The sequence below is a fragment of the Vulpes vulpes genome, chromosome 2 (assembly GCF_048418805.1).
Source record: "Vulpes vulpes isolate BD-2025 chromosome 2, VulVul3, whole genome shotgun sequence".
Lineage (NCBI taxonomy): Eukaryota > Metazoa > Chordata > Mammalia > Carnivora > Canidae > Vulpes > Vulpes vulpes.
This window is the reverse complement of record NC_132781.1, coordinates 53618339-53640225: the sequence shown is the minus strand read 5'-3', so window position 1 is coordinate 53640225 and position 21887 is coordinate 53618339. Positions and strand designations below refer to the sequence as shown.

At 58.4% G+C, this 21887-nt stretch overlaps 1 protein-coding gene and 1 long non-coding RNA gene across 3 annotated transcripts in view; one reads left to right on the top strand and one right to left on the bottom strand.

Moving 5' to 3' along the window:
* Window positions 1-132: 132 nt before the first annotated feature.
* Window positions 133-2153, bottom strand: LOC112927982 (uncharacterized). The gene is made up of 2 exons (XR_003236662.2): window positions 1851-2153; window positions 133-645 (listed from the first exon to the last, which is right to left on the bottom strand). It is a non-coding gene; the product is annotated as an uncharacterized lncRNA (long non-coding RNA).
* Window positions 2154-3637: 1484 nt separating this feature from the next.
* The window catches only part of NCS1 (neuronal calcium sensor 1), a 48839-nt gene continuing 30589 nt past the window's right edge, over window positions 3638-21887 (top strand). The window contains exon 1 of one of the 2 annotated variants that reach the window (XM_072748359.1): window positions 3638-3804. In XM_072748359.1, coding sequence (XP_072604460.1) covers window positions 3741-3804 — 64 coding nt within the window. In that variant the 5' untranslated portion in view covers window positions 3638-3740. The remainder of the gene's footprint in view (window positions 3805-21887) is intronic. The other variant, XM_072748360.1, reaches the window with a different exon arrangement.

The following is a 21887-nucleotide window of genomic DNA, read 5'->3' as shown; positions in this document are numbered from 1 at the left end:
CCTTGAGGTCTACTCAGGGAGTGAAATCCAATGGACTAGGTGCAGAGGATGGATCTAGATGGATCTAGAGAGTAGGGTCCATGGGGAGAGCAGGGTGTCCAAGACGTTTCAGATTTCTGGCTGGAGTCAGAGTATAGGAGAAGCCATTTATTTGCCCACGGAGAGAAGATTCTTTTTGGGGGAAGAGGGGGGTTTGATAAGTTATGTTTCTGGCCTGATGAATGAGGGACACCCACATAGACACACCCCACAGCAACCTGGATACACACACAGGCTGAGACTTGGGAGAGACTGGGCTGGAGCTGCTGATCTGGCCCGGGAGGTAACGACGCCAAGGACGCAGTGGTGCAGGGAATATTTAATCCAGACTCTGCCTACCACAAGTACGTCACTTTTGTTCCCCAAGGGCTTTCTGGAAGAACTACTGAGCAAGCTTCTGGGGTCACTCTTCCAGGCGAGCTCATAAAACAAGACAAGGGACTCTCTGCTGAAAGGCAGGGCAAGGACCAGAGGCTGGGTTAGGATGCAGATTCCCAGGTCATGCCCCCACCCCGTTCAGCTCTGCCCCTTCTGGATGGGGCCTGGGCAGCTGGGTCACCGATCAGTGCCGGCAGGTGATTCAGGCAGGCACCTTCCCTGGGCTACCTGCAGAGGAGCAAAATGACTCTATCAAATGTTTGTCTTATTCAGAAGCACTGTGTTTATTATTATTATTATTATTATTATTATTATTATTATTATTATTATTTTGTGTGTGTGTGTTTATTATTTTTAAAGATTTTATTTATTCATTCATGAGACACAGAGGGAGAGGCAGAGGCTTAGGCAGAGGGAGATGCAGGTTCCCTGCCTGGGGAGCCCAATGTAGGACTCGATCCCAGGACCCTGGGATCATGCCCTGAGCCAAAGGCAGATGCTCAACCACTGAACCACCCAGGCGTCCCTAAAAGCAATGTGTTCAATTGTAGAACACAATCTGTATAAAATACAGATGAATTTCTGGAATTAGTCATGACGGTTGCACAACCCAGCGAACCGTACACATTAAAACAGTGAATTTTATGTTATGCAAATTATATCCCAAGTTTTTTAAATGCAAGGAAAAATACAAATGAGGGCAGAAAATAAAGTGACTTGCATTCCCACCGATACTGGTAACAAGTGATAGAACACTCTGGAGGCAGAGCCTTCAGATTGCTTTTCACAAGTGTACGTAAGTTAATTTCTATTACTTTACACACGCTGGTTTATAACCCTTGGGGAGCCACCCTCAACCCCCCCATCCAGGGACCCATCCCTGTCCCCAAGGGCTCAGTCCTCTATGCTCTCCTTGTCTACCCTCCCTCCTTAGTGACCTTATCCTGCTGTGTGGCTTACAATCCCAGCTCTATCAGGATGGCTCCCCAGCTCATCCCCGCGGCCTCCATGTCCCTGAACTCCAGACGCTGACATCACCTGCTTCTGGGGCCTCATCCAACATGCGTCCATACTTCTCACGACCAGAGCTGGACTCCTGCTCTTGCCGCCTCCATACTTGTCCACTCCCCATGTGAGCAATGGACATCCCACTCTAACAGTTGCTCAGGTCAAGATCCTTGGCATTGACCTTGACTCCCTTCTCTTTGTCCTACACCCCCCATCCAGTCCATCAGGCTATCCCACTTTCGCACTATAACCTGAGTCTAACCAGTTCTCTCCATGTCCTGGCCTGCCTTGCTGGACCCGGCCACCACCCTCCCTGCTGACCAGGGAGGGGGTCCTGATTCTGCCCATGCCTGCAGGGATCCCAGGGCTGGGAGCAGCAGCCAAGGGATCCAGTTAACTACCAACAGATTCTGGGTCTGACTTACCTCCCACCTCTCCCTGGCTCTCCAAGCCCCTGCGAGGCCACATGTGGGCCACGGGGCTCCAGGGCAGGGTCTGGGCACTGCTCCCCCTTCTCCAGGCCTTCCTCCCAATTCCTTGCAGAATGGGTAGGAATGGGTTCCTTCCAGCTGGCAAGTATGTGCCCATCTGAAGGATTCCTGCGGTCTGAGGCTCCATCCAGCGGAGGCCATCTAGGGAGAGGAATCGGGAATGGGCCCTGTTTGGAGGTAGGAGGCGGCATCTGCGGGCTGAGAAGCACTTGCAGCCCTGGTCAGGCTTTCTCTGTCTCCTCAGGTCCTCTGTGGACTCTGGACCCCTTGGGGTCTGTGCCAAAGCGGGGAGAAAAAGAAACCCTGCCCACCACCTCATCCTTGCCTCTTCCTCCCATGCTCTGTCCACCCTCAGCACCTTCTTTCTCATCACAGAGGTTTGCTGAGTGACCACGACAAGTCAAGTGCCTTCTAGGTGTTACAGGTACAACCACAAATGAGAACCCTGTCCTCAGGTGGCTCACAATACAGGGAATGAGACACACAAAGAATCATCACAACCAATGAAAAGGAGATTAGGTCTGCAGGGCTTGCAAAGGAGAAAAGGATACAGCTGGTTAGGAGGCAGGAAAGGTCCCCACACACTGACACTGTAGATGGGGTGGCCAGGGAAGGCCACGGGGACTCTCTCTTGCCTCTCTCCATCCGGGTGGAGCCTTGGCCACTGGCCTCAGCCTCAGCTCGGCCTGGAGGACCCCTGCAGGGGAAGGCCACCTGCAACCCCCGCCTGGAGGCCAGAGAAGTAGAGAAAGCAGATCTGCCCCTGTCACCCCTCTGCTTAAAGCCCTGAGGCCCACCCAGCTCCTTGCTGAGTCGGCAGGCGGGTGCCCTCTGGCCCTGACCCTTCCCTGTAGTTTCAGATTGTACCCCCTGCGCCTGCGGCCCTGCGCACTGAGAGGGGCTCCCCCTCGGGCTCAGGTCTCCCAGGCCTGGCATAGGCGGTCCCAATCGCCCCCTCCGTCCTCAGGGCTTGGAGGTCACCTTCCCGCACCCCCCCAGGGGAGGCACCCCCACCGCACAGGTGACATCTTGCCGCGGGGAGGGCCGGACCGCCTGTCCCATTCACCCGCGGGGGCCCGGCGCCCAACAGATCTGCGTCGAATGAATGAGTTTCTGGGCGCAGAGCCTCGGCCTCATTCACATCAGATCTTCCGGGCCCTCCCCTCCCCGCCACCCCCGCCCCCAGCCCCACCGCCCCGCGCCCCGCGGCGCCGCGGGGGCCGGGGCGGAGGGCGAGGGTGAGCGCCCCCTCCTCCGCCGGCCGGTCGGGGTCCGCGGGGCGCGGGGCGCGGGGCGGCGGCGCAGGCCCGGCCGGGGGGTGCGGGGCGGGAGGTGGCGCCGGGCGCTGAGTGGCGGCTCCGGGCCCACCCCCGGCGCGCCGGTGCGAGCGGGAGGCGGGAGGCGGGAGGCGGGAGGCGGGAGGCGGGGAGCGCAGGGGCGGCGGCGAGAGGCAGCGCAGCAGCGAGCATGTGCCGCGGAGCCCAGTAACCAGGGACGACCGCGGCCACCCCGCGGCCGCGTCCGCGCCCAGCCCAGCGCAGCCCCGCGCCGCGGCGCCCGGACGGCCCGGGCCTGCGAGCGGCCGCCCCGCGCCCCCGCCCCGGCCCCGGCCCCCGCCCCGGCCCCCGCCCCGGCCCCGGCCCCGGCCCCGGCCCCGCGCCGCGCCCAGGGGGGCCGAGGCGCCGCCAGCCGCGCGGGCCCGGCGCAGACAAAGGCGCGGCCCCGACCCGGCCCGGCCCGCCCGGCCCGGCCCGCCCCGGCCAGCCGCTCCCGCTGGGCGCCCCGACGGGGTCCGGCCGGGGGCGGGGGCCGCGGCCGCCGACGATGGGGAAATCCAACAGCAAGTTGAAGCCCGAAGTTGTGGAGGAGCTGACCAGGAAGACCTACTGTGAGTGCGAGTGCGCGCCCGGACCCCCTCCCCCGCCCCCCGCGCCCTCCCCTCCCCCTCCCCCTCCCCCCCACCCGCGTCCCTCCGCGGCCGCGCCCGCCGCTCCCCGCCCTCCGCCGCTCCCGCCCGCCTGCGCGCCGGCCCCTCCGCAGCCCCGGCCGCGCCCCCCGCCCCACACCTGGCCCCATTGTTCTAGGGCGGCCCTCCCCGGCCGCGCGCCCGGGCCGCCCCCGGGCCGGAGGACCGACTCCAGCCCCGCGACCCCCGCGGCCCGCTGCCGCAGCGCTGTCGGCCGGCGCCGGGCTGTGCCGGGCCGAGGGGGCCGGGCGGGGCGGGGGCTCCCGGCTGCGCGGCGGCTGGGGCCGTGCGGAGCCGACTGGCACGAGCGCAGCGGGGTGGGTGATTCATGCATCACGATGCCGCCGCCGCCGCCGCCGCCGCCGCCGCCGCCGCCGCCGCGAGGTTGGCCTGTCGCCCCCTCCCTGGCCCGAATCGTGTGCGTTGCGGTGGGAGCGGGGCGAGACTTGCCGGAGAGCTGGAGGCGGCGGTGGCGGCAGCTCGCGGTCCTGGGCGCCGCGGGGCTGCGGGACTTACAGGGTGCATTCTCCGCTGGGCCCCATCTCACCTCCCCTCTCTAGCCCTGTCTGCCACACTGGGAAATGGGGGGTGATCTGGGCTGTCTCAACAGGTCACCGCCTGGGGCACCCCCAAGAGGAGGGTCTGCCCATTTCCGACTTCTCCAGAGCTGGCTTCTTGCGTCTCTCCACCTGGCCCCAACTTCACAACCGTCCTGTCCCCTTCTATCTTCGGTTTCTCCAGTGAAGGACTTCTCCTGACCCTGCAGCTCTTGGGGGACACCCCACGCAGCTTACCAGGGGTTCATGGCACTGGAGATCCTCTTGACCCCATGCTCTCTCTTTTGGGGGACGGGGAGAAGGATGACTGCATGGTCTGGAAGGGCTGGTGCCTGGGTGTCTGACTTGGGAGGGCGCACCAGCCCGGGTGTGGGTTGGAATTCAGAACCCATACCTGGGCAGCAGCGTGGGGCCAGCCCCTTTGCTGGAGATTGACTGGCAGCCTCTGCGTGGATGGAAGCCGGGGAGGCAGCTTCTGGTGGTGCATTGCACAACCTCTGCCCCCCCCCCCCCCCCCCCATCGGTCTTCTGGGCACGTTGGCAGGTCTGGTCAAGCTCACACTTCAGCTCCATGCCCCTCGCCCCCATGTGCTTAGAACAATGGGGGCTTTCCTGAGTGGGTGCTAGTCTGCTGAGGGGTACTGGTCCTTCTCCAGTGGAATTCTCCAGCAAAGAGCTCACATTCCAGGAGCTGGTCCTGGAAGTGTTGAGGCTCCAAGGACTGGGACTCTCTCCTTACTGCTCTTAGCCTCTTTCCTGGGGGAGCTGATGGGTTGTGAGGGGATGGGGTGGCCCTGTTCGGCTGCTGTTCTGTGAGATTTGCTGGGCCTTCCCTCAGGCCCTGGCCAGATGTGGGCAGTAGCTGTCTGCAGGCAGGCTGCAGGTGGGACTTCCCAGGCTCTGGTGCCCTGGGCGGCAGAGGGCACCACGCAGGCTTTGACAGGAGTTGGTGCGCTTGGGTCGCATCAGGGTGTCCCCATTGTGGTAGAGCCGGAGAGCCACCTGAATGAAGCCAGGTCGCCTACTTCCTGAGCCTGTCACATGTCAAGCCCTTGGCATCATTAGCTCATAGAATCCTCAACCGCCCTGCACGTGGTGGGCAATGTTCCCAACCTCATTTATAGATAAGGAAACTAAGGCTCGGAAAGGTGAAGTCGTGTGCCCAAGAGCCACGGCCAGGGGCTCAAACCCTGTCTGGTCTGTTTCCAAAGTTATGCCCCTGGAGAGATCTCAGAAGTCAGGCCGAGAAGTCAGGAGGGGCTTTTCTTCTGTGGGTCCCTGTCTGGTTGCTGCTTCAGCCCGCGATGGTGGATTCTGGATGCGAAGGGGTGGGGGCGGTCGTTTTGTCCGCCCTGCCCCCCTCACCCTGGGCTCATCTGTCAACTTTGGGAGAAGTTGAGTCAACAAGGTTTTGTTAGGAGCAGGCCTGGTGGTGCTGTGCTGGCCTAGGCTATTTTTAAAGGCCTTTGGAGACATGGAACAGTTTCGATCAGAGAGAGCCCAGAGTACTTCGCTCCATAGAGGCCTTATTAGGTGTGGGCTGGGGAAGGTGCTGGTGGGTTCTTTTGCCTCCTGTCTGTCTCCCTTGCTGATGCTTGGTGGTGCTGGCTCGTAGTAGGCCCACAGATATTTGTTGAGGAAAAGTCTCCCAGCAGGAAAAGCAGAGAAAGCCTCCAGCTTGTTCTTAGGCCCCAGATGGGCTTCCTTCTGATGGGGACTGGAGCCATCTGTTCTCTGTTGCGGGGGTTCCGTGTGTGGGGTCAAGAGATGAGCACTTAGCAAGGGCCATCAGATGGCAGAGTCTCCTGGAGAACTTGTTAAATGCCAAGTACATGGGTTGCTTTGCTCTTGGATTTCTTACTCCTGAGGTCTGGGCTGGGTCCAGAGCCTTGCGTCCTTGATACGTGTTACCATGCAGGTCTCAGTTCCCGGGAGCCCCAGTTGAAGACCTGCTCTGGTTCTGGGGGTCCCGGCATGTGTAAGTGTCACCTGGGGGCTTATGCCACCTCGGGGTAGCACAGATGGCTGCAGGGCCCAGAGGGGAGCCCAGATGTTCACACCTGAGTCATGGCAGCCGCCACCCCTGGTGGTGAATCTCCTGCTCCCTGGGAAAGACTGTCCTGGTGGGGTGTTTGTGTGAGAGAAAGAGAAAGCAGGAGAAGGTCTAAGACACATCAGATGCAGCCTCGCTAAAACCCTCTGTCTTTCGGGCTGAATACTGCAGAGGAGATCGTTTTCCTCCTCTGCAGATAAGATTTGGTAAACCACCATGCCCCGTAGTGCCATCCTCACCCTTCCTGGCACAGCTCACACCCAGAAGCACAGGAGGTTCGAGACTGATGGGAGCCCCTGCCCAGCCGGGACTCAGAGAGCATAGTCAGTGTGGCCGGCAGCCCAGTTTCTTGGAGGTCTGGCCCACTTTCTCCCAGCTTGTTGGTGAGGCCGTGGTCAATCCTGTGTGCCCCGGCAGTGGGACAGTCCAGCCCCTCACTTAGTGACCCTCAGCTTCCTCATCTGCAAAATGGGTATGCTCATGGTACTCGGCTTCCTGGGGGATGGAAGGCATCACCAGAATAATTCCCTTATAGCCTAATACGTGGATCCTTTGGTAAAGGGCTCTCCTGGATGCATGACGACAAACAGCTGCCAAGGGTGTCAGGCTGCGTGTGAGCGATCGTTATAATGTCGCTTTTGGGTACACGATTCAGCTTCCTCTTGAATTGATCTTAAATACATCTCGTGGGCAGAGTTCATCTGTCCACAGAGGAGTCCTCCCACGGCCCTGGACTTTGTGGCTTGCACACAGGAGGCGGAGAAAGGTGGGAGCTTGGGCTTGCCCGAATCTTCGCAGATGCTTGTTTTACCTGCAGTGGTCTCCCCGCACCCCCCACTTGTTAATTTTGGGTCTGCGCCCGCTTGCTGTTCATTGAGTGCTCACTCTGTACTGGGTGCAGACATTGGAACGGGAGGGAGGGAGATGGAACTCTTGCCTTCAGATGGAAACCAGCCAGATGCTCCAAAAAAACCAAGCCGATGGGGCTCGAGCCATTTGTTGTGGTCTGAGCTGCATTGGCTTAAAGCTCCTGGGCTCCAGCCAGGCAGCCCCAAGAAGCAGACACCTCCACCCTGCCTCCCTTCCTTATCCTCTCCCTCGGGGTGCTCACGGCACTCCCCAGGGACCCTCTGCCCAGGACTCGGAGGAGGTCACCCGTTCCCTGTCCCTCTTGGCCAGCCTAGGCTCTGCCTTGACCTTGCTAGCCAACCTTGAGTCTCCATAGCCTTTTTCCTGATGCCCAGGATGGTGCCTGGTGCATGGCAGCTCGTGCAGGGGAGGAGCACCCAGATGGGAAGTCCGGGTGGCTGGCAGCCGATGCCTCTGCCACCCAGAGCCGAGAAGGGGACCCTCGTTCACGATCAGGAGTCTGTGCTTAAGAGAGGCCTGGGTGTCACTAGTTGGGTTCTTGTGACTCTGGCTTTGGGAAGGATCACACAAAGGTCCCTTCCTGTAAGATAAGGAATATTCTCTGATGATCACTGCCCCCACACGGTACTGCTCGACCAGAGGGGGCAAGGCATTGCCGTGGGGGGAGGCAGCATCTGCTAAGAGAGCGAGACCAAGGAAGCCTGTTCCCTCTCTCTACTGTAGGTGAGACAGAGCAGCAGCAAGACAAGTTGATATTGGGGCGTTACACTAGGGTGGGCGTATGGGCAAGAAGCATCGAGCCTGCTGTTAGGAAGGAACCCAGTTTCCTGGAGTAGGGGAGCTGGGTCCTCAGTCAGGCTCTGTGACCTTGGGTAAGTCGCTTACCTTCCCTGAACACCAGCTTATTCATCTGTAACGCCTGCCCATGTGACTCCCTGGATCCAAATGGGAGGATGCTTTGAGGTCCAGAGTGTGGGCCCGAAAGGAAAGGGGGGCTCTTCGGTGGCAGAGTCTCAGGGAGGATGGTAGGCCTCCAGGGCCAGATGCGCTGGGGTTCTGGCTCTTTACTTGCACAAGCCCCCTTCTCACAGAGCTTGACTTTCCTCCTATGGAAGATGGGCATCCCCGAGGCCCCAGAGTAGGATTCATGGGCGGATGAAGGGTTTAGTGTAGTACCTGGTGCTAAGGGGGCCCTTTAAGCTTCTGGTGGCACCTGGTCCTAGGATCCTCTGTCTCCTAGAGCAGGAGGGCTGAGTGGGCCCTGTAGAGAGACGTGAAGGAGGCCAGTGAGGTGCAGGGACTTGCCGGGGGTCACAGAACCCAGGCCTCCTCCTTATACCTGTTCTGGCTCTTTCTACCTCCTCTAACTCCTTCTGTCTTCAACCCACCCCCACCCCACCCCAGAGATTCTGGCATAGTGAGATGACAGCCCTTTCTCCTGGCCACCCAGCCCCCCCTCCTCCCAAGGCCGGAGCTCTGCAGATGATGGGCGATGGGCAGTGCAGCTGTCCACTGGGCCAGCCTCACGTCACTGCTCACCAAGGGCCCCGAAAGCCATGGGATGGGATCTGCACATTTTCTGAGATGGGTGCGGGGCCATGGAAGGAAGTGGTGGAGAGAATCAGATGTGGGTTTGGAGAGTGTTCTTTTTTTTTTTTTTAATTTATTTTTTATTGGTGTTCAATTTACCAACATACAGAATAACACCCAGTGCTCATCCTGTCAAGTGCCCTCCTCAGTGCCCGTCACCCATTCACCCCCACCCCCTGCCCTCCTCCCCTTCCACCACCTCTAGTTCGTTTCCCAGAGTTAGGAGTCTCTCATGTTCTGTCACTGTCTCTGGTATTTCCCACTCATTTTCTCTTTTCCCCTTTAATCCTTTTCACTATATTTTATATTCCCCGAATGAATGAGACCATATAATGTTTGTCCTTCTCCGATTGACTTACTGCACTCAGCATAATACCCTCCAGTTCCATCCACGCGGAAGCAAATGGTGGGTATTTGTTGTTTCTAATGGCTGAGGAATATTCCATTGTACACATAGACCACATCTTCTTTATCCATTCATCTTTCGATGGACACTGAGGCTCCTTCCACAGTTTGGCTATTGTTGGAGAGTGTTCTTATCTATGGTCCGAGAATGGATTGGAGGAGGGGTGGTCGTCAGGGCAGGGGGGTGGTCATGGCGATGAACTGGGTGTCAGTGGGGATGATATGGAGGGCAGATTCTGGGGATATTTAGGAGGAGCATTCAGTTGGACTTGGTGTGTAGGTTTCATTCCCTTATACGTTTGAGATTATATACTTTTTATTTTCTAACTTTTTAAAACCTAACAATTGTGAATGTTTGCTCACATCATTAAGTATTCTTTTAAAACATGATTTTTAAGGGGCACCTGGTTGGCTCAGTTGGTTAAGCGTCCCACTCTTGTTCTCAGGCTCAGGTCTTGATCTCAGGGTCATGGGTTGGAGCCCTATGTTGGGCTCCATGCTGGGCATGGGGTCTACTTGGAAAAAAAAAAAGAGTTTAAAACATGATTTAAAAAAAATAAAAAGCATGACTTTTAAAAAATGGTATATTGTATGAATGCAACATTTTATTTGATCCCCTGCCATTGGACAGTTAGGTTGCTTTCTTAATTTTTTCCTTCCTTCCTTTCTCTTGCCTTTCTCTCCCTCTTCTTTTGCCAGTATCAAGAGTGCTGTGATGAATGTTTCTCTACTCAATCTTTGTATGAACATCTTTGTGATAAATTTTTGCACATAGCTTTTCTTGAAGATAAATTCCCCAAAATGAAGCTGTGGAGTTAAAGCCCGGAGATGTTTTAAAAAGGCTTTTGATAGAAAAATTGTTAAATCACTCTCCAGAAAGTGTATTCCCATTTCCATCTTCAGCAAAAGTAGATGAGAGAGTGCCTGTTTCCCTGCATCCTTGCCGGCACTGAGTCTTACTGCTTTTCTGGATTATTGCTGATTTTGTGGGGAAAGAAAAGAGGTGCTCACTCTTTGAGTGTTCGTTCCTTTGATTATTTTTAAACAGAATCCTAGAATCTTTGAGCTAGAGGAGACTTTGCAGGGGGTGGAGTGGGTAGGTCATTTGGTCCAGTGCCTTTATTTTACAAATGGAAAAATCGAGTGCTGGAGAGGCAAAGTATCTCTCCCAAGGTTATGTGGCAAATACCAGGCAGAAACCCAGGACTGCTGGCTCCTGTTGGGGCGCTTCCCACTGTGCGATGCATGACGGGTTGGCTGTTGGGGTTGACGTAGGGCTGTCTTGCTTTTTTCTGATTTGGTTCATCCTGTCCTAAATATCTCTTGCTCTCAGGTAAGGAAAAAACCAGTATCAATTAAAAAGAGCATCCTTCTTACTGGCTTTTTGAGATGAAACACTTTGCACGTCCTGGGTGTGGTCTATTTACCAGGGCAGAGAACGTCATAAATTAATGTGCCAGGTTTCCAGGTAACTTGAAATTGGGGTCAGATTCCCAGCTGAGAGCAGGGCAGCAGAGTGTTGAGGGCTTGTGGGACAGCTTGCTATCTTCTGGCTGTGGTTCTGTCCACCCCCTCACCCCTCTGAGTTCTGGGTGTCTTATGTGTGACGTGGGGATGGACAACGGTGTGGACATAGGGATCGGCATGTAGTGAGCGCTCAGTAGATACTCTCACAGGAAAGGCTGCTCAGCTGTTGGTGTCAGGGGACAGCGGCCCTTGGCTGCTCCCCTGGGGGTCACAGGGTGACCTGTACAAGCCCTCTGCTATATTGTGAGTCAGTGCCAAAGATGACGGCCTCTGTGTCTGGCCCAGCTGGATGGTGGCAGCATCATTCTGCATTGGGCTCTTGGCTCACTGGGTCAGGGAGGGAGGATGTGCTGTGGAGTGCTGGACTTCAGGTCCCTGCGTGGACATGGCCTTGGAGGGCCAGAGAGATACCTGCCTGGGCTTCAGTCCCAGAACCATCACAGCCTGGACAGTGACCGTGGGGTCACCAGTGCCCCTTGGGACTCAGTTTCCCTCTCTGTATGATGTTCAGATTGCCAGCTGGTGGGACTTCTCTGGGGCAGCTACCCTGGGGACCTCTGGTGTCTGCTGACCTGGGATCATGGGCTGTCTAGGCCCTGGGCACAGCTCTTAGTTTCACGGGCCTCAGTGTTCTCGTCTGCGAATTGGGGCTGTTGGGGGGTGAGGTTAGGGAGCGTGGAGACATGAATTTGATGGCTCCTGAGTGATGAGGGTGAATCTGTAATCAGAAGCTGTGTCTGCTGCATGTTCCCATGAGCCCAGCCCAGCCCAGGTGTGCACGTGCCTGTCACCAACTCCTCCCCCCAGGAATCCTGGGCGGTCCTTGCTTACAGATGAGAAACTGAGGCTCACGGGGGATCGGGGTCGGCCCCAGGCCACCCATGTGGTGACTGATGCAGCTGCCATTCGATCCTGGGCCAAGCGCGGGCCCTTGCAGGTGGGGGTGCCAGAGAGCCACCTTGGAGGCGTGGGGGTGATCGTGAGCAAGCGTGGGTGCCTGGTGTGGGTGTGTGGTGGGGCAGGGGCTGTGGATCACATGTGGGAGCGGTGGTTCACGGGGGCGGGCTCCGGGTGTGAGTGACGGGGTCGTGGTGTGTGTCGGGGGTGGATGAGTCTGTGCAGGCGCATGCGCATGCTGGCGTGTGTGAGGGCAGCTCTGCGCAGGTTGTAAATGCAGATGTGCAAGGCGGGCGGGTGGAGGGGCACAGACAGGCCAGAAACGTGGGTCAGAAGCCGACTGTGCAGTTGCTGCCCTGGGACCAGGCGACCCTGCTGCCACTTCTCAGCCTCCTGCCCCCGCCACGGTGGTCCCTGGGAGCCCATCTATCCTGTTATTCAGGGGGAATAACAAAAGTGACAAGCCCTGTTTACCGAGCGAGTGTGCAGTGCCAAGAATCCTGAGTACAGATTTGCCGCCGTGGGGTTGCACCATAACCCTGGGACTGGGGACTGTTGTGCCCATTTTACAGGTGAAGAAAACGAGGCCCAGGCAGATTCAGAGACCACCCAGCCCATCAGAGGCCAGGTCAGGGCTCAGGCTCAAACCCTTGTCTGCCAGAGCATGCCCCTCGCTGTGCCTGTCCGCCTCCCACAGTCTCTTATAACCTTAGAGCTGCTGAGGAGGGTAGTGAGCACCCCATCCCTGGAGGCATTCAAGCAGCTGTTGGACATCAGATTCTGGCCAGGTAGCCCAGATTCCTGGGCTGGGCTGGATGTGAGGTTGGACACTGGGTAGGATCCTTCCAGCTTCCTAGCTTCACACACGGCCCTACTGGTTCCAGATGTTTTGGCTCCTGCGAGGGATTTGGGACAGCCCTGGCCTTGGCTTCCTCCAGGAGTAGATGGCCCTGGGCCTGCAGGAAGGCAGCTGGAGGACGGTTATGAGAGTCCAGGGGGCATCGGTGGGAGTGGACATCAGGGGCTGCCTCGGCCCAGCCTCTGAGGCCCTCCCAGCCTCCGCTCGTCCCAGCAGAGGCTGCAGTGTTCACCTGGTGCCCAGTGCTGTGCCCTCCTTGTGGGATCCTCCCAGCCCGTGAGCTCAGGAGCACCATCCCTGCTCCTGTGGAGTCTGCATGCTGGGGCTGGGAAGCAGCAGGCCACCGGAGAATGAGGCCATGGAGACCAGCAATGCCCCCTGGAGCCTGCCGGTGCCCTGAGGAATGTCTGGTAGAAACAGTGGGAAACCACAGGGGCAGTGTGAGGCTCAGACACAGCAACACAGGGACCTCAGTGGCCTGAGGCCTGGTAGCAGTGCCCTGGGTGACTGTAATCTCCTTGAGGGTTGGGACATGCCTGGTGAATTTGATTTTTGTGCAGTGCCTAGCCTGGAACCCCACACAGGGCACACCTGTGAACACCTATGTATAAGGCTTCACGTTTTCCAAAGTGTTTGTCCACATGTTTTGTTTTGATCTTCCTTTGACCTGGGTGGGCTCTGCTTGTGCTCCTGACCAGTAATCGGATGGGGTGGGGGTGCAGGGTGTGGTGGATCTCCAGCTGGGAGTTGGAGTCTGGGGTCCTGGTTCCAGTCTGACCTGCTGTGGCTTCTAGCTGCCCCCCTTAGGATCTCAGTGTCTCTGATGTCCTGCTGTCTCTGTGATGGGGTATCACCTTGGCTTAGCCTGAGAGTGTCCTGAGGAGCCCACCTGGGGGGCACTGCGCCCCACCTAGCGAGCCCATGCTGGGGGCACCCAGGAAGCAGAGCAGGGCAGCCACTGGCTCTGGCATCCTGGTCTCCTACGGCGGCGGCAGGAAGCTGCTGGGGCGTCCAGGCCACTGCTCTTGGATTCCCTGGCAGGGGAGCGGGAGGAGGGTGGGAGGAATGTGGCTTTGAGGAATGTTTAACCCAAAGCAGAAATAGCACTCTGCTTTTTTTATTTTAGGCTTGGGTTTTCAGCTAGGAAGTGGGCTCAGAGTGCCATCCTCTCTCTCTCCCTCCTCACTCGATCCGTCTCCAGCCTCCCCAGCTCCCCCACTGCTCTGGCCTTTTGGGGACAGAAGGTGGCCTCTTTTTTTCTTTTTTTTTTTAAACCAAGAAGCTGCTGTGAGAACCAGGAAGGGCCCCGGATGTGGTGGCAAATGGAGCTGGGTTCTGATCCCTTGTTCTCCCTGTCCCTGTCCTGTGGCCACTTCCTACCCTGAGCCTCTGCTTTGTTGTCTGTGGAACCAGGGGGCTGGGTGACACAAGCAGAGAGGGCTTGTCACCATGTCAAGCGCTCCTGCTCAGGGAGCCGCCAGGCCTGGGTGTGAACCCCGGCTCCTCTCCTGAGCTCTAGGACCCTGGCCCAGCATTTTCCCTTGAGCTTCCTCACTTCACCTGTAAAATGGGCACATGACAGCAATCCCGGCTCCCAGGACGGTGGCTGCAATTAGTGTGAAAATATTGCCCGAAGGGCCTGGCAGGCCCAAGCTCCTGTACCCCTCGTCTGCACCGGTGGCCTCGCACATAAAATGGGCACATGCCTCTAGCAGGCTTGCTGGCAGGTTGAACGAGGGTCTGGGTCCTGGGTGAGGGCAGCTCGGAAGCACTTTGGCCTGACCCTTGGTCCTCTCTGCTGCGTGTGTGCTCAGCCCGTGCCAACACCCCGGAGGCCTTCCTGTAGGAGGTACCCAGGGACCAGCCAGCGTCCCTCCCCAGACCGGGTGGCAAGGACATGTTCGAAGATCATTGGGCTGTGAGCACTGTGAAGACAGACTTGTCTGGCTGCATGGGTCACTCTGTCCCCCCAGCTCCTAGAACAGGGCCTGGAACTAACCAACGAGCAAATACGAAAAGGAACAAGCTGGCAAGCAAGCAGAGCTGTCACCCATCTCGGGTCTGTGCTCTCTGCTCCTGTCCTGCCCTGTCCTACCTCCCAGACTGGAGTTGGGGCTGGGACTGGGGCTGGGGGGCCTGCCCATCTGGGGGGTAGCTGCATCCTGAGAAGTCAGGCTCTGGGAGGCCAGGCCCCAGCAAGCCAGGCCTGTCAAGGACCTGGGTCCCTCTCACCTTTGGGGACTGGGGACATGAGGAGGGGTCCAGCTAGCCAGCATGGCCTCTCCCTCCAGCAGCCCCCCACCCCGCCCTGTGCTCCTGTCTCTTTGTAGGAACTGAGACATTCCTGTTCAAAGGCAGGAGATGGGGCTATTTTTGGCATCGTGGGGGGAAAAGAGAATGCTTCCCTTCTGTTCAGAAGTCTCTGGCATGTGTGCTGGGCAGACGAGGCCCTCGACAGGGCTCAAAGCCTGAGCTGCCTGGGCCTCTGCCCCCTACACCCCCACCCCCGGCCCCAGGGTCCCTGTACCCTGTCTGAGGCTCGCCCGCCTGCAGCCTGTTGAGTGATGGTGATTATTTCCCGACTACCCATGATGAGGCCCTTGCTGGGCCTGAGCAGAACATGATCTTAATTAAAACTAACAGCAGCCCTCACAATAAAGGAGAGGAGCCTGCTGGCCACTCTTACCTCGATAAGTGTGTCCTTGGCTCAGGCTCTGTGTTGCTGGGGGTGCTTGTGGGAAGGGGGCCCCAACCAGCTAGGGGCGAGTGGCTGGAGACCCCGGGTGCCTGCGTGGGGTCACTTTGGCCAAGGGTGTTCCCAGAGCCCAGCTTGGGGCCTGGCCCATATGCTCAGAAATTACTTATTGGGGGAATTAAGGGGTAAAAACTATCCTGTTTGCCCATCCTTCTTTCTTTTCTTTTCTCTTTACTTTTTTCCTTTCTTTCAAGAGAGGGAGAGAGGGAGACAGGGAAGGGGAAGAGAGAGAGAGAGAGAGAAAGAGAGAAGGAGTGCCATCATGGTAAACCCATTGATTAGCCAGGAGGAATAACCTCGAGTTCTAGGAAGTAAAAACACGTGCATCTACTTCGCCTAAAACAAACATGACACACACGCATTCTCCAAGAACAGATATGCATTGAGCATCTACTACGTACCGGATGCTCTTTTATGGCCAAGGCTTAGGCAGATACAGATCCTGCCCCACAGGGCCCCCCACCACTGAGAAAAGACAAAATCGGAGAATCCAGGCAGGCAGAAGGACGAGGACAGAGCCACTCCTCCTGCTGTCCAGGCTCTACCTCTATCTGTAGCCATGGTAGGCTTTATCCTCAATCTCCTGATGAGGAAACCGAGTCTCAGATTAACTGACGTGGCCAGTGTCACACAGCTGGAACGTGGGAGAGCTGGGATTGGAACCTGTCGGACTGTGGATGTGGGTCGTTTGGCCAGAGCAGGTTAATAGATGAGCAGATATTGAGAAGCTTTGCTTCCCAGCCCCAGTGGCCCTTAGCTGGGAGAGTCAGAGAAGCCAAAGATTCGGTGCCTCTTTGAGGGCCCCAGATGATACAGTTCAGGAGTCAGGCAGGAAAGTGACTCCCAGAATGCATTTGCGTGATACTTGAAATGCTGTACCTCTCCCGCAAGTCCTGGAGTCCACGGGCCCTGGTCCTGGTCCCAGCCTCACTGCAGACCGACGTTGGTCCGTGGGCAGGTGGCTCCACCTCTCAGTCCACAGTCCCGTGATCTGTAGAAGGGGGATACTGAGTCCCTGTCTCACAGCATTTATGAACAATGGAGCAGAATGCAAAACTTGTGGAAATATTTGAGCTGGAACCCAAGATTTGAACGACACCTTGTTTGCCGTGGCTTCCTGGGACTCTGCCCCCACTCCCTGGGGTGACAGTCTTCTGCCCTCAGAGGCTCTGGGGAGGGCACCTTTGGGGAGCCCCTGGACTCCTCCAGCACATGGCCCTGCTCCAGGGACCAAACACGTTCACCTCCCTGTGAGCCAGTGGCAGTGAACACCCTGACCCCATCTGTCAGACGAGAAAACTGAGACAAGACGCCAGTCATGTTATCCGGTAAATTCAGAGGTGGGAGGGTCTTGAGGTCCGGGAGAAAGACAAGGGTCACCTGAGGACTGCTGCTCCCTGCTGGACGGTGCACTCACACCCTGTGCACCCAGAGCCTGGCCCACTGCAGGTGCTCAGTGAGTGCTTGAGCGGCCCATGGGGCTCTGTGGGTGGCCCCCTCCCTGCGGACCACCGTCCGCAGGCCAGAGCCTGCTTGAGCACAGCCTTCAGAGTTGGAGGGACCTGGCTGCCCCCTCCACTCCTCACCACTGACTGTGACCCCAGACGAGTGCCTTTACCTCTCTGAGGCCTCATCTCACCAACGAGATGGGCTGGCGGAGACCTCCACCTGTCAGCACAGCGTGTGGGGCTCAGGGGTCCTGAGGGTCAGGAGGGAGCAGGGGCATTTGACTCAGGATCTGAGCAGCCCTGAGCAGCAACCTCACCTCGAGCCCCTTGAGGGCTTGGTTCCTCTCTGTGTCCTAGGACATTTCCCATCAGCCTCTCTGCCTGGCCCTGCCAGCTGCATCTCCTGCTACTGCCCTCGTGGCAGTGAGACTCCTGACGTCTTACTCTAATATCCTGGCTGTCATCGGGATAGCCTGAGTCTCTGTGTCACTTGTCACACGCTGGGCTCAGTGCTGTTGGCCTGGATCCTCTTGTTGGCTCCCATGGCCTCTCTGTGAGAGGGAGGGAAGACCAAGGCTCAGAGAGGGGAGTACATTGGCTGGGGTCACACAGCAGCTAGGTAGTGGGTGACCTGTCCCTACAAAGGCCTGGTGGTGGGAGAGAGCCCAGCTTCTAAGGCTACAGGCAGGTCAGCCAGAGTGGGAGCACTGGCGGGGGGCAGGGGGGTGGGCAGGTGGCTGAGCTCAGGCGGGAGCTGTGGCCCCTGGAGCTTTGTGAGGCTTTACAAATCCTGTGCACAAAGGGCGGGGTGCAGGGCTGGCCTGGTAGCGGCTCGCAGGTCTGGTGGAGGTGGGTGTGCTGGAGGTGGGTGTGCAGATGGCAGTCCGAGGCCTGCGAGGCCCTGCAGGGGGTCAGGTCCTCAGGTTCGTGTGAGTGCGGCAGGAAAGTTCCTGCAAACTGTGGGGGCCCTGGCCAGTGTGGGTGGTGGGTGGAGATCGTGCAGAAGAGGGGGCCCAGGGTGGGGGCAGGTGTCAGGGCCAGGCTCTGGGGAACTCGCTCCTTCTGGCTCAGCTCGAGGGGCGTCTGCAGCACCCCGCTCGGCACGGAGGGCCCGGGAACTCTGGGCAGGAAGCCAGGTGCCTTTCAGATGAGCTCAGGCCAGCTCCCTGCAGCTGGGCATTTATGGAAGACAGGCGTGGGGCATGCGGAGGCCCGGCTGGCTCCCTCCCTGCTCAGGATGAGGCCCGGAGCCGGTCAGCAGCGCTGGGCACATGGCGCCCCGGTGCGTGGGCTTCTGTCTGACCCCAAGGGCTCCTTCTTGCAGATGAGCCTGCCGCCCACCCCCCCAGCCAAGGGCACCTCACACCCTAGTGCAGCACCTGGCCCAGGTTGTCTGGCCTACCCTCCTGTTTCCACACCACCCCTGGGGTCCCTGGCCATTGGCTAGCTGTCTGCAGGTCACTTTGTGGGGTGCGGGAGCTGGGGACTGGAGCTCTCTGCACCCTCTGGAGGGAAGAAGCTGCACAGCCAGGGTGGACAGCCCAGTCCCTGGCCCCCATGGGGACGTCCATGCGTCACTCAGCTCGTGTCGTCTGACTGCAGCCTCCCTGGCTCTGCTGGAAGGGATTTGGGGCTCAGGGCACCTGTGCCACGTGGAGGCCAGGGAAGTGCGGGTGTCTGCTCCCAGCCCCCTGGGAGGCAAGCTCCCAAGCATTTGAATCCCTTGTCTCCCCACCTCTGGGTGTGTGGCACTTCACAGTCAATGCTGCTGGTAACGTTCTGCGGGAGGAGTCACATCCCCTTTCAGAAACAGGGAAGGTGACCGGTTGGCCGCAGGGGAGTAGCAGGCCCCTGGAATCCGGGTCCCAAGAGCCTACCCTGCTATGCTGCCTTCCCTTAGGGAACTATGGCTCCTGGAGGTGGGGGTGCCTGCCAGGAAGGGGGAGCATCTGTAGCAGCTGCCCTGCTGCCTTCTCTGAGCTTTGCACCAAATTAGGGATGTTGGCAGCTGCTAGACTGCCAACTAGATTGGGGACTAGATTGTGGGGGGGGACATGGGGGGGTGACAGGTGCCCGGAAGAGGGGGTCCTGTGGGGGACACCCAGCTGGCCTGGAATGTGGGGGTGTTCCTGTGTTTTCTGCCTAGGAGAGCGGGAAGAGGGGCGTCCCCAGGAAGGGGAGGTCAGTCTGAGGTGAGAATTGCTTTGAGCCCCGTGGAGCGTGACGGGGCCCCTGGACGACTGTGAGGAGAGTGGACAGGGGCTGAGCTAGAGGCGGCCGGTTGGGGAGGACCTTGACCATGAGGCGTGTAGATGCATATGCTGCCCCAGACAGCCATGTGAGGAAGGGGCTCAGAAGACCTTAGTACTGGGAGGTTGAGCAAAGGAGAGGCCTGGGGCCTAAGGAGGGTGCTACACTTCTGGAAGCTTCTTTCTGCATTTCCGAGCACATCTTTGTCCGAGTGGTCAAAGGCGTCAGGACTAACAGGTCGTCAGACTAAATGACTGGGGCCTGCTGGCGGCCAGGCCCAAATGGCCCCACTTTCACTTTTGGTATTAATCAAACAGGCGCCTTCTTGCTGCGGTGGAGGCAGGAGGCCTCGGTGACCCCGGTGGTCAACCCAGCCTGGGTCCCTGGAGATGGAAACGGGGCCTGGATTGGCCACAGGATGGTGGCTCGAGAGGCTGGAAGGAGCGGGCCACCTGCCCTCCCTCCCGCCACCGCCAGCCGCCAGCCCCTGTGTTCCGTTCCCACCCTGTTTGAGCTGAGCTTCAATCAGGAGAGAGGTATTTTGCTTTAGGGAAATCACAATGAGACTCAACATTTATCCTGGGCTCCAGGCACTGGCTCTCTGCGTTCATTCCTGGCAGATGAGAGCTGCGCGAGGGAGGAGGCGCAGGGAGCAGCCTGGGGAGCAGGCGCTCTGTTCCTGCCATTCCTGGTGGGGGTGGCGGGGGTGGGGGTACTGCTGGCGCCCTCCCCTCCCTGCCCCACCCCCCCTCTCCCACCCCCCACCAGAGGGCGAATGCCAGGTTGCCCTGAGCCAGCTGGGGACAGCAGGGCAGCAGGCCACAGCTGGGCCCCTCCCCACTCCTGGCCACCCACAGGCTCCAGCCCCCCACCCCCCAGCTGCCCCAGCTTCTCAGGGAGGGGAGCGCTGGGGATGCCCAGCTCCTCTCTTCCTGGCTCTGGGCCCACTCTGGGCCTGGAGTGTTCCTTCTGCCTCTTAAGAAGCCCTACCAATGGCTCCATCTGGTAGGCGTTTATAACCCCATCCTTCAATGAGGAATCAGGCTCAGGGAGGTTAAGTAACTTGTTCAGAGTAACACAGCCTACAAATGGCCAAGATGGGACTCTGACCCAGAGCCTCCCACTGCCTTGGCCAGGTGGTTTTAGATATTGGTTTCCTAATGAGCCTGAGCCACCCCCTGGCCTGTAGGCAGGAGTGGGCCAGAGAAAGGTAGCCCATTTTTAAAGTTGGCCAAATCCAGTGGCAGCTGTAGAAGTAAGCAAGTGGTGAGAAACATGTTGTGGGGTGTGTCTCACATGCAGCCAAGTGGCTTGGTGATGATAGGGAATCCACGAGGGTTTACTGTCTGCCTCCTGCATACAGGACACTGGGCCGGGTGCTGGGGCGATGCCAGGGATGCCAGGATGCCTTAGCGTCCAACTGGGAAGAGGAGAATATGTGCTTCTGTTGAGCACCTGCTGGATGCCAGACATCATGCTTTAAGTACACCCTCCTCCCGTAAGACAGATGCTGTTACTTGTCCCATTTTCAGATGAGCAAACCAAGGCTCGGAGGCTGGGAGTCATTGCTTAAGGCCACACAGGCTTCAGAGCCCTTGCCTGGAGTGCTGGCCGGGCTGACCCCAGAGCCCCTTCTGTGGGCCACTCCCTGTGCCCACTGTCCCCCTCCCTGGCCTGGTGCCGGTGGGCAGTGCCCAGTCTGACCTCTGTGTGCAGCTCATGGGAAGAGAGACTCTGTGGGGAGCGGTGATTCCCGCACGTCGGGGGTTTTCAGAAGGGCTGTGGCAGGGCAGGAGGGCTCTGTGAGAAGGGACATCCTGGTGGGGATTGGAAAGGTAGATGCGGTCACCTAGGTGAAGGAGGTGAGGACAGGTGTCCTGGGCAGAGGAGCAGCAGGTGCAAGAGCCAGGAGGCAGGGTGGAGGCGGGGGTGGTTAGAGAGGGGCTTGGAGGACCGGGGAGTCCTGGGCTGAGGACAGCCTGCCTTCCTACCTGCTGGGCCTTGAGCCCTGAGCGTGGACCCACCCAGTGTAAGCACCATGTGCGTGTGCATGGACGCCTGTTTCACTTCACACCTGGATGAGGGCCCGGGGCAAAACTGGGATGCCTGAGCCTAGGAATGTCGCTCTGGTGTCAGGGCGGAGTGTGGAGCAGAGGGACCCCGTGATCCCAACCCCTTCTCCCCCCGAGGGTCTGTGGGGTCAGAGCTGCAGGACCCCCAGCCCATCTGGCTGCGGGGGGGGGGGCACACACAGCTTGTGGGCTGATGGGGACAAATATTCCCCCCCCAAAAAAACTTTTATTTTGAAAGCGAGAGAAACATTAAAATAACAGCTCAGCGAGCACCTGTGTGCCCTTCTTCTAGATTTGCCAGCAGCCAACATTTTGCCGGGCTTTGTTGCTTCTCTTTCTAAATATATGTGTGTACATTTCTGACGAAGCTGCTGGCATCCTGACCTCACCCCCAAATACTTCAGGGCACATCTCAAGTGAAAAGGGATATTCCCCCACATATCATGCCCATGCTGTTCCCACCCCTAAGAAAATCAGCAGTGAGCCCATCAGGACATCTAATCACACCCTATGGTGCATCTTCCCCAGCGATCCGAATAATGTTTGCTGTGGCTCATCTTTAACACCAGATCCGGGACCCAATCCAGGCTCTGTGGGTTGCATTTGATGGCCTTGGCTCCTTTTCTGGAACAATCCGCTGCCTTGTTTTACCTTTTATGGCCCCGACATACTCAAGTGTCCTGGCCAATTGTCTTGTAAGATGTCCCGCCTTCTGGATTTGT